At 37.1% G+C, this 13,087-nt stretch overlaps 1 protein-coding gene across 1 annotated transcript in view; it reads left to right on the forward strand.

Annotated features, from left to right (window-relative positions):
- LOC104099855 (DNA-directed RNA polymerase I subunit 1) overlaps window positions 1–6,452 on the forward strand; it is a 31,585-nt gene extending 25,133 nt beyond the window's left edge. Inside the window, exons 16-21 of the mRNA XM_070194923.1 lie at window positions 823–1,025; window positions 1,831–2,029; window positions 2,630–2,928; window positions 4,337–4,477; window positions 4,682–5,450; window positions 5,794–6,452. Coding sequence (XP_070051024.1) covers window positions 823–1,025; window positions 1,831–2,029; window positions 2,630–2,928; window positions 4,337–4,477; window positions 4,682–5,450; window positions 5,794–6,387 — 2,205 coding nt within the window. The 3' untranslated portion in view covers window positions 6,388–6,452. The remainder of the gene's footprint in view (window positions 1–822; window positions 1,026–1,830; window positions 2,030–2,629; window positions 2,929–4,336; window positions 4,478–4,681; window positions 5,451–5,793) is intronic.
- Window positions 6,453–13,087: the final 6,635 nt, after the last annotated feature.

Raw genomic sequence — 13,087 nt, forward strand, 5'->3', positions numbered from 1 at the left:
ATTAAACACGCAGCCTTGAGGGAGTAGAGTGGAGTTGATATGCCATCGAAACATCTTCGGTTCCTTTCTTTCCAAATACACCAAAACATTGCAGCCGGTACCATTTTCCAGATTTTTCTGATGGATTTGTCAACTCTCCAAAGACACCAACTTTCAAAAGCTTTCTTTGTTGATTGTGACATAACCCATTTCAGACCAAAGGTAGTGTAGAAGAAGTTCCAAATTTCTTTTGCAACTGAGCACTGGAGGAATAGGTTGTTTACACTTTCTGACTGTTGTTGACACATGTAGCATCTATTAACTAGTGTGATGTTCCTCTTGAGGAATAGGTGTGTTTAGATATTAAGTACTGGAATGGGTAATGATCCACATAAGCTCTCTGATACAACAAAAAAGGTGCAATTAATAAGAAAAGAGTCACATGTTGTTTGGCATGACCTAAAAGTTCGTAACTGGAAACACTTTGTTTTGAAGCTTAAAGTAAATGGTTAACTCTATCATTTAAGTGCTTTTGTTTTCCTTTAACTTTCACATAGGTTTTGATGGTTAGTATGCTTTCCAACTAAATTTGTAGCAGTGCACACTTTTATGTTTTAAATATTGTTATGCTAGACTTTATGATTGTACACATTTTTGTGTCTGCTGCATGCCACAGATTGGTAGGTTTTTTTAAGGATGATCTGTATGGTTTTGCACGACTCACGATTGTTGACCAGAAAATTTCCATATCATTTTGCCTACACTGTTAGTTCAGCTTTATCGTAACTGTCATTTTCACATTGTCTTTGCTGAGTACTGATGGATTTTGTGTCATTTCTTTAGGTTAATTTTCAACAAATTTCCTCTTATCTGGGCCAACAAGAGTTGGAAGGAAAACGAGTGCCACGGATGGTTTCTGGAAAGACATTGCCCTGTTTTCCACCATGGGATTTTGCTTCTAGGGCAGGAGGCTATGTCAGTGATCGGTTTCTTTCTGGACTTCGTCCCCAGGAGTACTACTTTCATTGCATGGCTGGTCGTGAAGGGTAAATATATGATTTGTTCCCTCTTGATTTTATCATTGTGGCTTCTACCCACTTGGGTCAGGAAAAATGTAGCAATTGTATGCTCAGGCTCTCATTTGAGAGGAGCCTTTGCTATGTAATTTAAGAAAATGAAGCCAGACCTTTTTGTACAGATGGTAGGGCTCTATATTCCTCTGCTACACCAAGCGCAGTAAAATTCAATGGGAAGATTACTCTAAAGAGTGATGAGCTGAATAAAACTTAGTGCCTTGTAAATGAACTGTACAAAAAATGTGGATCAACTCCCATATATGGTGAGGGTTTATGGATAAATGAGTCATTTAATAATTGCTGAGCGATAAATTCTATTTGTAGAACTGCTAAGTGAAATTCTATTTCCAAAATCCTTTTTCAAGCCTATGATAAAGAAATGGACCTTGGGCCTAACTCAACCCTAAAAGCTAGCTCTTGCGTTGAGGATTTCCCAAGGTTATATAAGGAGACCAAGGATCTAACTCAACCCCAAAAGCTAGCTCTTACCTAGGTTCTCTAAGGATTTGGCATTATGTATGCTACTTCTAATGTTTTGTTGAAGCATATGAATAATCTAGTTATCGAATGGTGGCTTGACTTTTTATTTATTAACACCCATAGCTTAAAATACTTCTTTATTCCATTCTCTTTCCGCTACTGAAGAGAAGGTTGGAGACTACCTATATCTCTTTATTTAGTGTTTATGGATAACCATTACCATGTACTCTATCAATCACTGTTCTGTTGGTCATATTTGCATTTACTTGCCTCACTGTTGGCTCCTTGTGTACAGATTAGTTGATACTGCTGTCAAAACATCTCGCAGTGGATATCTACAAAGGTGCTTGATAAAAAATCTGGAATCTCTTAAAGTCTGTTATGATTATACTGTCCGTGATGCAGATGGTTCAATTATCCAATTTTATTATGGAGAAGATGGTGTTGATGTACATCGAACAAGTTTTCTCAAAAACTTCAAAGCACTGAAAGATGTAAGAACTGGATTTCGAATTCCTTTATTGACTAATAAAATGTGTGCTGATTGTGTGTAAGGTTTGCCATTAAGATAATCCAAATTTTTTCCCAATATACTAATAGTTTATTAACTTTAACGATGCATCACACTTTTGATTATGTGTATTTAGTTGTTGTAAAAATTCATGTCAAATGCTGTGTATAACATCATTTAGTCATTTTTGTTTTAGTATCTTGATATTATGAATCTATAACAGTTCTCAAATTTAGAATTTTTGGAATTTTATTTTATGCAACAGTGAAGTACCTACGAAACTGGATGAAGATGTAAACAATTCGTAAGGACTTATTCAGTTACTCTATTGAACAAAGTTGTATATTCTGGATGTTAACATTTCGTAAGTTTTTAATAAGCATAAATATAATTACCTAAGATATTTGAGTAAAGTGTACATTAAGATACTACAGTGAATATAAAGAAAGGATCAGTACAAACTAGTGCGACTTATTCAAGCTCGAAACTTGCTGGGAGGAATTGTGTATTTAGCATGTAATAATTGAAGTTTGTCATTGACAGAATTATTAAATGACTCATTTATCCATTTATTGATTTTTAGAATCAAGAAACTATTTGCCAAAAGTTGCGGCAAGGACGGAAGCTCAATTCCTATATTGAAAGGTTGCCTGATGGCCTGGAAGAAAAAGTGAAGCAATTCTGGGGTAAAAAAGCAAAAAAGTTAGAGAAGAAACTAGAGAAGCAAGTGAAGAAGGAAGAGATATCGAAGCAACTGAAAAAGGAGGAGGTGGACTTTCTAGAATTAGTGGGACAAAAATACTTCTCAAGTTTGGCAGATTCAGGAGAGCCAGTTGGTGTCCTTGCTGGTCAGTCTGTAGGTGAACCGTCAACCCAGATGACGTAAGTCAATATGCTTCTCTTTTCTTCTCTACATAGGTTATTTACTCTGTTGTTATTAAGTACTTTTGAACCATGAGGGATGTTGAGATGGAAATGGCAACGGAAATTGATATCTCCTAATGGAAATGCTAACCTATGATGCAAATAAAATGAAATTAAGGCAAAATGTCATGTTACTGTAACAATCAATACTTGAATTCAGGCATTTTGCTCCAATATTGCTCTTGTAACATACTGTCTGTGGAATAAGTTACTGTGGTTGTACTTCAACTACTATTTGCTAAAACATTAAAGGTGGTGAAGTGCATTAATTAAACACTCCCATTCTAACATTCACACAAAAGAAAATGAAAGTAACAAGATGCAGAAGAGGGAAGCCTGGTAGCAGCTTTACAAAACAACTGGTACAAATATGTATGTTATTCGTAGGATGTAATGTTTATGAACTTGAAATAATTCTAACTGGGTCTAAATTAGACAATATTATTTGCTGACTTTAGTGCTTCTGTCGGTTTTAGAAGCTACATGATTAATATAGTGACTGAATTATTTGTTTGTACTGCTCCAATAGATAATCAGAGCTGGAGAAAGGTGTATGGAAGAATAATTATATGGATATTTAGTATTTCACTGCTTCAAACCTCTTTTTCTTATCTTTCTTTCCCTGAATGTGCAACTTGTTTAGTGGCTTAATTGTTCGTTCTGCATGTTAATACCTTGGATGTGCCTGTTTTTCGATGAGAAACAATGAGGCCGTGTGTCTATGGGTGTGCCTGTTTTTCTTGTTTTCGATCAGTGACCATTCTGCTGGTCCAATATTTTAAATTTCTGCTTTCTATGGCTCTATGTCCAGTTGGATTGATGCATTTCAGATACACTTGCTTGAATTATTGTGGCCTGCTTTGATCCGATCTAGTCTGATATTAAAATGGTTCTCATGATGTTTGAGGATTTTGTACGCCAGTATTGGTGAAATTTTGATTTTCTCTAGTTACAGAGTTTCATATTGTCAGCTATTAAAGTCTGTCTAGAAGCTTGGTCATCCAACTTTTTGAAAATTCCACCCAGCCATCCCAATTATTTCGCTTACTTGCCAATTACTGGCAAATTGAAATTGTGTGCAAAAGTACTGCTGCTGTGAATGAATTCTGGTGAAAATTTGTTAAAATTGATATCACAAAGGCGAAGTGAGATGGAAATAAAAAATATTGAATGCACTGAGTCATAGACGAAACATTTTAGATATTGTGCTTGCATCTCCAGGGATTCATTGATAATGGTATCTTGTTGGAACATGTGTTTTGCCTAAATATTGAAGATCACAGTGGTAGTGTTTTCAGATACAATGTTTTGAAATTCACTTATCCAAATGCAACCTTAAAGTATTAAATGCTGTTATCATTTCCAGACTGAACACTTTTCATCTTGCCGGCCGTGGAGAAATGAATGTCACTCTTGGAATTCCACGTCTTCAGGAGATTCTGATGACTGCCTCTGATGCTATTAAGACTCCCATCATGACGTGCCCCTTCCTTGGCTGGAAATCAAAGTAAGTTGAATTGATCTCTTCGTTGTTTGGAGATGGGTAAAGTATGTCTTTGGATTGGAAACCCTTTGAGCTGATAGTTCTCTAGTCCACATTGACAATATAAAGACACTGCATTTTCTCATGGATAATGATTCTATGTAGTCTTTCTTGTTGACACTTCCTTGAAATCTGTTGCAAAATCTAAAAGATTTAAGTGATCATCAGGGATGATGCCCAGTCTCTTTTGGCCGAAGTGAAGAAGATCACTGTCGCTGATATGATTGAGAGTATGGAAGTTAATCTTTTGCCACTGTCAATATACAACCATCAAGTTTCTCAACTTTACAAGCTCACAGTTAAGCTCAAAGAGCACGAGTTTGTGTCATCAGAAGATTGTGATTATACCCTAAAATATGTGTTCTTAAGGGAGTTGGAGGATGCAATAGAAAGTCATTTGGCCTTGCTCTCTAAAATTAATGGTATAAAGAACTTCAAGTCAAGCTCAGACTCAGTGGCTTCACATGAGACTGAAGAAAATGCTTCCAGCACCAGACATGAAGAAGAGATGTTGGATGATGATGATGAAGCTGAGGACGAAAGAACTGAAGAAGATCTTAGTTCAGATGCACAAAAAAGAAAACAGCAAACCACTGATGAGATGGATTATGATGATGGTCCTGAAGATGAAGCTAGTGAAGCTGAGACCACTGCTGAAGTTGAAGATGAGAAAAGTGACCAAACACACGAGATTGGAAATAGGGATGAAGAGGAAACTGGAGACCATGGCAATGAAGAGCAAACGTCTAAATTGCACTCTGAGGAATCAAATATCAAAACAGCTAAGTCAAAGACCAAAACAACTGTCCAACAGAAGAAAAAGAAGGAAACACGTAGCAAAAAGGATTCAGACAGGTCTGTCTTTATTGCTGTGGAGGGATTGCATTTTGAGGTCCACTTTAGATTCGTCAATGAACCTCATATCTTGTTAGCTCAGGTATCTTCAATCAATTTTGTTATTCTCTCAGTTATTACCTAAAGAAAGACATTGCATACCCTTCTTTTTATGCTCTTACATTCTTTTCCTAAATCCGCACTTAATTGAGCACTTTGCTATGCACTACCTACCATATAATCATCCGTCAGCTAGCTTATGTTGAGTAGACTCATGAGTTGATCAACTGGATCTTCATTGTGCAAATGTTATTTTCTGTCTGATCATTGCGCACCTCTTGGCAAATTGTTTGCCTTGAACTCTTGTGGTTTATAATACCCTTCATATACAAAATGCTCTACGTGGCGCTGCACTGAGATAGCTTCTAAATTTCTAACTCATGCAGGTTGCCCAAAAGACTGCAAAGAAAGTATATATTAAGAACGCCGGTAAAATCGAGCAATGCAGAATGGTCAAGTATGATGTTAGTGAAAATACTGTGATGTGGGATGTAAAGCAAATAAAGAATCAAAGCCAAGACACTGATTCTGCTTATTGGGCCCTGAAGGCAGCTGGAGTAGATTTTGGTACCTTTTGGGAAATGCAAGATGACATTGATGTTAATCGAATATACACAAATAATATTCGCTCTATGCTGAATACTTATGGCGTTGAAGCTGCTCGGGCAGCAATCATACGAGAGGTTAAGACTGTTTTTGGAATATATGGGGTTGAGATTGATTTCCGGCATTTGAGCCTAATAGCTGACTACATGACTCATACGGGTGGATACCAGCCAATGAGCAGACATGGAAGCATATCCGAGTCTTTGTCACCGTTCCTTAAGATGTCTTTTGAAACGGCATCAAAATTCATAGTTGAAGCAGCATCTCATGGTTTGACTGACAACTTGGAGACACCATCCTCCAGAATTTGCCTAGGGTTGCCGGTGAAAATGGGTACTGGTTGTTTTGACATAATGCAGAAGCTAGATATTTGATGTAATAACCATATGATATTATTATTCGCTGAGTTTTCAATATAATTATTTATTAGTGATTTTCAGTTTCTGTGCTGCAACTGTTTTCATCACTTAGTTCGCTTATTTATTCCATTATTACTATCATTAGTGTCATCTTTTATATTACTATCATTCTCTTGTAATTAAAATCTACTGACCAACTTCCACTGTAAATCAAATTGTTTAGTTAGTGGCTTAATTATATATACACCTGCTGAAAAATTCGATTAACTCATGCTTCTTTAATAACTGCTTTGACTGAGTTGTCTTGATCAGTAATTATCAGTTTAGGATCCTGCCCACACAATATTGCTCAAAATTACCACGTTAATCACACCACGTTAATAACAGCTTAAATCACAAGTGATATTTTCTGATTGCATGGTCTTAAAATATGGAACTAGGTTCTAAAGTTTGCTTTCTTATATATACCAGTATCTTTCTCGTGTCCACTGATCACGCCCAACTATGCCTCCTAAGAGGTCTAGCGATCGCTGTAAATATATTCTGGTCTAAAAGTCCGGAGTCGAATCCCACAGAGAACTAAGGTTTAGCTACAACTGTTTATAATCACTAAGAAGACAAGTCCGGACAATTCCTAAGTTATAAATATTAAGATTATTGTATCTAATTAACTAACAAATTAAATTAGTAGATTAACAACTAGGGATACTAAGGGTTGGAGACAAGATTAAGGAGGTCTAGAGTTATGATTTCCCTAATTGTCGGAATCCTTCCCGCTACATCTTCTTCAATTTCGCCTAAGTATTCTCTACCTATCGTGAGTACTTCGGGTGCCATAATTCTCTTCCGAGCAACTACCATAATTTACTAGACATATTCTTCTGACACTACTAGAAATTCGCTAAAAACCGACCAAAGTTGGTCGGTTATGGCCAATTACCGACCAAAACGCGACCATTAGGGTGTGAACGGTGTTTTGATGGTCGGAATGGCTTACCGATCAAAGTTGGTCGGAAATTACCGAAAACGACCATCTGACAAGTTTAAGTACTTACCGACCAACTTTGGCCGGAAACATATTTTATTAATTTAATTTTACCAACCAAAGTTGGTCGGTTTAACTAAATTATATTTTTTATTAATTATTAAAATTTTAAAAAACCGACCAACTTTGGTCGGTAATTGAAAATATATATATATTTTAAAATAATTAAAATTAAACATTACCGACCAACTATGGTCGGTAACCTCAACAGTGCAGGCAAAATACCGACCAAAGTTGGTTGGTAATGTTGAATTCTGGGAATTCAATGTTCATTAACCGACCAACTTTGGTCGGTATTTTGGAATAATTTTTTTTATATTAAAAACCGACCAACTTTGGTCGGTTTTTCTGGGTGTAATTTTAGCATAAAATGCCTGTTTTGGCAGCTACACCACCTGTCAGCATACCAATACACCTAATAACAACAACAACAACACAACAACAACAACAACAACAACAACAACAACACAACAACAAAAACATTCAATAAATACTTTAAAACTAACAAATTAAAGTTCAATTGAACATAAAAATCCAAAACCAAGTTAAAACTAATTACAACTAGTTCAAAACTGGTTCTATTTGTCTAGTTCAAAATATATAAAAGTCAAGGGGTATTTTCTACAACATCATCATCACCGTCTGATGAACTTTCATTTACAAGATGGTATAGAGAACGGTCTTGTGGAGGACAGGAAGAACGATCACGGGGAGGACGGGAGGAACAATCACGAGCAGGACGGGAGGAACGATCACGTGGAGGTCGGCCCTCTGGAGATGACTCACGAGATCGGGGCAACGGAAAAGCTCCACTAGATAGGAGAGTTCTGATCTGAGCTTGCATGCCAAGGAATTGAGTATCTCTAAGCCTTTATCTTTCCTTGGCCGCTTCTAGCTCGGATGTGAGCTTTGTCACTGTCTCCCGCATAGCGGAGAGGCTCTCCCTATTAAGTTGCTCGCCTTGCGAGGCAGTCCCTATTCCTCGCATTCCACACTTATAGCGATGAAAGTTTTTAGTAGGAAGCCCGTATACCTTCCCCCATTTTGGACCGCCAACAAACTCCAACCATATTCTTTCAGCATCCTCGTCCGAAGGTTAGGTTGGCTCACCCGATTCACTAGCTGGATGACTACGGATGAATTCCTCCACGTTACTTTGGTAGCGACCCTATATTATTTTAAATTAAATCAGTATTTCAATTTTTTTATAAAAGTAAATTATAATACTTAAAGAAAATTAAAAGCTTACATATGCAGTCGAGGCCCGGTCCTCGACCCACCTATCTTGATCCCCCCTTTCTTCTTCTTCACAATATGCGTCTCCTTGAATAACTCATCATGACTCATTGGACGCCCATACTTCTTTTCCTGAAAATAAATTAATTTAGTTAATAAACAGAATAGATATACTTAGAAAAGTAAAATAATTTAAGCAATTACGTACCAATCTTCTTTTTATTGTCCCTAGGTTGATCGCACCTCCAGTGTGCAAGGAGCCTCCCTTCTCGGATATGCGAGCTTTCTTTCCTTTTTCGCTCCTCTCTAAGAACTCTGCGGTAAGCCATTGCCTTTGCAAATCATTCCACAAATTCTCAAGTAACCAGCCACGCCTCTTGTTCTTCTTTCTAGCATCCGAGAAAGCATCCGCCAATCTCTTGCGAGCTTTATGATGAAAATTTGCAGCCACTTCCGTGCTATAGCGGTCTTCCCATACACACTTGCTCTGTATTTCAAAAGTTAAATATTAGATGAAAACATCATAAATATAAATTATTAAACTGTTTAAAAGAATATTTATACCTTAAATTGATTGAAATTTGCTCCTTCAGTGAGAATGGGCAATCAGTCCAAGTCGCATAAGGGCCATCATAAAGCTTTCTGATAGCATTGGTGATTATCTATGTAGTCTTATTACCCGGCCTGAACCTGCAATTTAACAATAAAAACACATTAATATCTTAGTAAAAATGTTACAAATCAATAGACGCAAAAATAATGAATAACACTTACTCATCACCCTCAGGGACTATGATGATCCTGCCATATCGATCATAATGCACTACCTCGTCATCACCATCTGAAGCATATGTATTAGAGGCATGTGAAGACGGTGTAGGCGGGTCAGAGCTACTGCCTCACAGGCGAAGGCCTGCAATAGATGGAGTCGATGATGAAGATGGTTGCGATCCCTGTGACTGCGACATAGCTGGATGCAACCCAAGTGGATGTGATACTGATGGCTGTGACCCCGAGTGGCTGTGACTCGAGTGGATGTGACATGGATGGATGCGATCCATGTGGCTGTGATATGTAGGGATGTGATCCATGTGGATGTGATGTAGATGGCTGCGATGCAGATGGTTATGAGGCAGCTGGACTGTATGTCGGACGTATAGTTCTATGGCCTAGTGATGGAAGACCTGATGTCTGAATGAAGGTGTACGACTCGTGATGCTGTGGTAGCTCAGTATAGCCATGTGATGGAGGATAAGACATAGGCATCTCTGAAAAGGGTGGACAAGAGGGACTATTGTTTTCTACCCCTCTCTTTCCCTTCCTACCCTTTTCTCGACCCCGAGAACTAGTAGGGTCATTGTTACATTGACCCTTGCCTGCCATCTGCATAATATAATACATATTTAGATTGAAAAATATAAGAAACTAGCTATAAAACGAGAGTGCTTTAAAAAACCAACTTTTTAATCCTCATCGACGTATTGTTCCTCGTCCGAGAATTATTCGTCCTCACTTGTTTGAGCTTCATCACTTGATTCTTCGTCCTCATTTTCTATAATTGTTACTTTATTTATATCAACTTCTTCCAATATGCGTTCAGGATGTTCCAAATCATTTTCTAACTGATCGTCCACTATTTGGTGAACATTGGAGATATCGTTTTGATATGCAACATCTAATATATTCTCGACTTCCACCCTACCTACAAGCTTAGTTTTTATTACAACCCACCAATCGGACTTATTCTTCCGCAATGGATAAGGAGCATAATATACTTGGCTAACGTTATGTACAATTATGAAAGGATCATAGCGATCATACTCCCTCGTATGATTAACCTCAATTATGTTGTATTGGTGGTGTACTCTTGTATCTCTTGTTGGATTTGGGTCAAACCACTTGCATCTAAAGAGTATCAATTTCTTATATGGCCAACCTATATATTCTATTTGTAATATTTCTTTGACCACATCATAATAATCAATATCTCAAACTTGGTTGCCATCACCACTTTGAACCCACACCTCGCTGTTGTTGCTATTTTTATTTTTAGAGAAATCCTCTGTATGAAACTTATAACCATTTACTACGTACTTAGACATTGTTGTGACCTGAAGCCCAGGTCCCCAAGATATATCTTTCAAAAATTGATTTACACCATTATTTGAATTATTTACCTATATAGTGTTAAAAAAATTCATAAGTTAGCACAACTTATGAATCATTGTTTATACATTCACTACGTATACGTATATATATATATATATATATATATATATATATATATATATATATATATATATATATATACTTACAAGCTGTTTGAACCACGTATCAAATCTCGTATATACAGCATCATGGCCAAATTGACCCACGAAGTGACTGTGACATATCAAATATTTTTAGTAGTTGTATCAATATGTAGTCACAATAAATTTTACATTTTGATAACTAATAAATCAATACTTACTTGAGAAATGGTACAACTTCGGGATAATTTAGCAACACATGAAGTGTAGCTGACTTGTACTCCATATCACTCAAACTTCTCTTTCTAACATCCTTAGAACATCGGCCCGGTTGATTGAATATGGACATTGGTGGATATAATGGATCATTCACACATTCGACCGTGTGCCTATTGGGCCTATTCCTAGAACATGGCACATTACTCTCAAAATAATAAGAACAAAAATATGCAGTTTCCTTTGCAAGATAGGCTTCGCATATAGATCCTTCAATCCTATTCCTCTGCTTAACAAATTATTTGCATTTGCCAATTGTCCTACATAATGTCATGTTAGCCAAGAACATTCAAATAAAATAGAATATTACATCAAACTTATAATATTACCTCTCAAAGGGATACATCCATCTGCATTGAACATGCCCTCCAAGTCGTGCCTCGTGTACAAGGTATATTGGAAGGTGTTCCATCACATCAAAGAAACCACATGAGAATATTTTTTCCATCTTACTAGAAATTACACGAATGTTCTGGTCCATCCGAAGTAGGTTTTCTTCCCTTAATGTGGTAGAACACAAGTCTTTGAAAAACAAACTAATCTCTGTGATGGGTTTCCAGATCCTTTCAGGCAAACCACAAAATGCAATAGGCACTAAGGTCTCCATGAAAACATGGCAGTCATGACTTTTCAAATGGCTCAACTTCCCTACCTCCATATCTACTTTTTTTCCAAGATTCGATGCATAACCCTCATGCATCTTCAATTTTGTAACCCAATCACAAATTTGTCGTCTTTCCTCCAAAGTGAATGTATAACTTGCTTTGGGCTTGAACACCTTACCATTGTTTGCTGTCTGCAAGTATAATTCAGGCCGCCTGCAATATTCTTGTAAGTCCATTCTAGCCTTCGGGTTATCTTTTGTCTTACCTTTAACATCCATCACTGTGTTGAACAAATTGTCAAAATAATTCTTCTCAATATGCATTACATCAAGGTTGTGTCAGAGAAGATTATCCTTCCAATAAGACAACTCCCAAAATATACTCTGTTTCATCCAATTATGATTAGCACCATATCCGGAGAATCTATAAGGTGGAGCCTCAGTAACTTTACTGGAGTTGTCCCTCTCCCAAATTTCCTCACCTGAAAGTATCGGAGGTGGAGAATCATATTCCACTTTATTCTTTTTGAATGCATTTTTCATCCTTCTACACTCATGATCATCAGGCAACAATTGACGGTGACAATCAAACCATGATTGCTTTCGGCCATGTTTCAAAGTGAACAGTTTACTATTTTTCATGCAGTAAGGACAAGCTAGCTTCCCAGCAATCATCTACCCAGACAACATTCCATACGCAGGAAAATCATTAATAGTCCACATTAAATTAGCACGCAAATTGAAATTCTGCTTGGTTGATATGTCATATGTTTCAACACCATCACACCACAATTGTTTTAGCTCATCAATCAAAGGTTGTAAATATACATCAATCAAACTTTTTGGATTACATGGACCGGGGATAATATAATTTAAGAATATATATGGACTAGTCATACACAACTGAGGTGATAGATTATAAGGTGTAAGAAAGGCAGGCCAACATGAATATGGTGTCGCAGATATAGAAAAAGGCGTGAAGCCATCCGCACACAGACCTATCCGAATGTTCCTTGGTTCACTAGCAAAATCTGGATATGTCCTATCAAAGTGCTTCCAAGCTTCTCCATCTGAAGGATGACACATAATACTAGGTGGTCTTCTATTTTCAAAATGCCATCTCATATGAGGAGCAGAACTCATCGACGCATATAACCTCTTTAACCTAGGTATAAGAGGTAAATAATGCATTGCCTTGACAGCGACCATATTCCCGCTGGAAAGCCTCTTGAAACGAGGCTTTTCGCAAAATTTACAACTGTCTAAAGTTGCATCATCTTTATAATATAACATGCAACCATCTTC

This window comes from Nicotiana tomentosiformis, chromosome 2 (assembly GCF_000390325.3).
Source record: "Nicotiana tomentosiformis chromosome 2, ASM39032v3, whole genome shotgun sequence".
NCBI classification, from domain to species: Eukaryota; Viridiplantae; Streptophyta; class Magnoliopsida; order Solanales; family Solanaceae; genus Nicotiana; species Nicotiana tomentosiformis.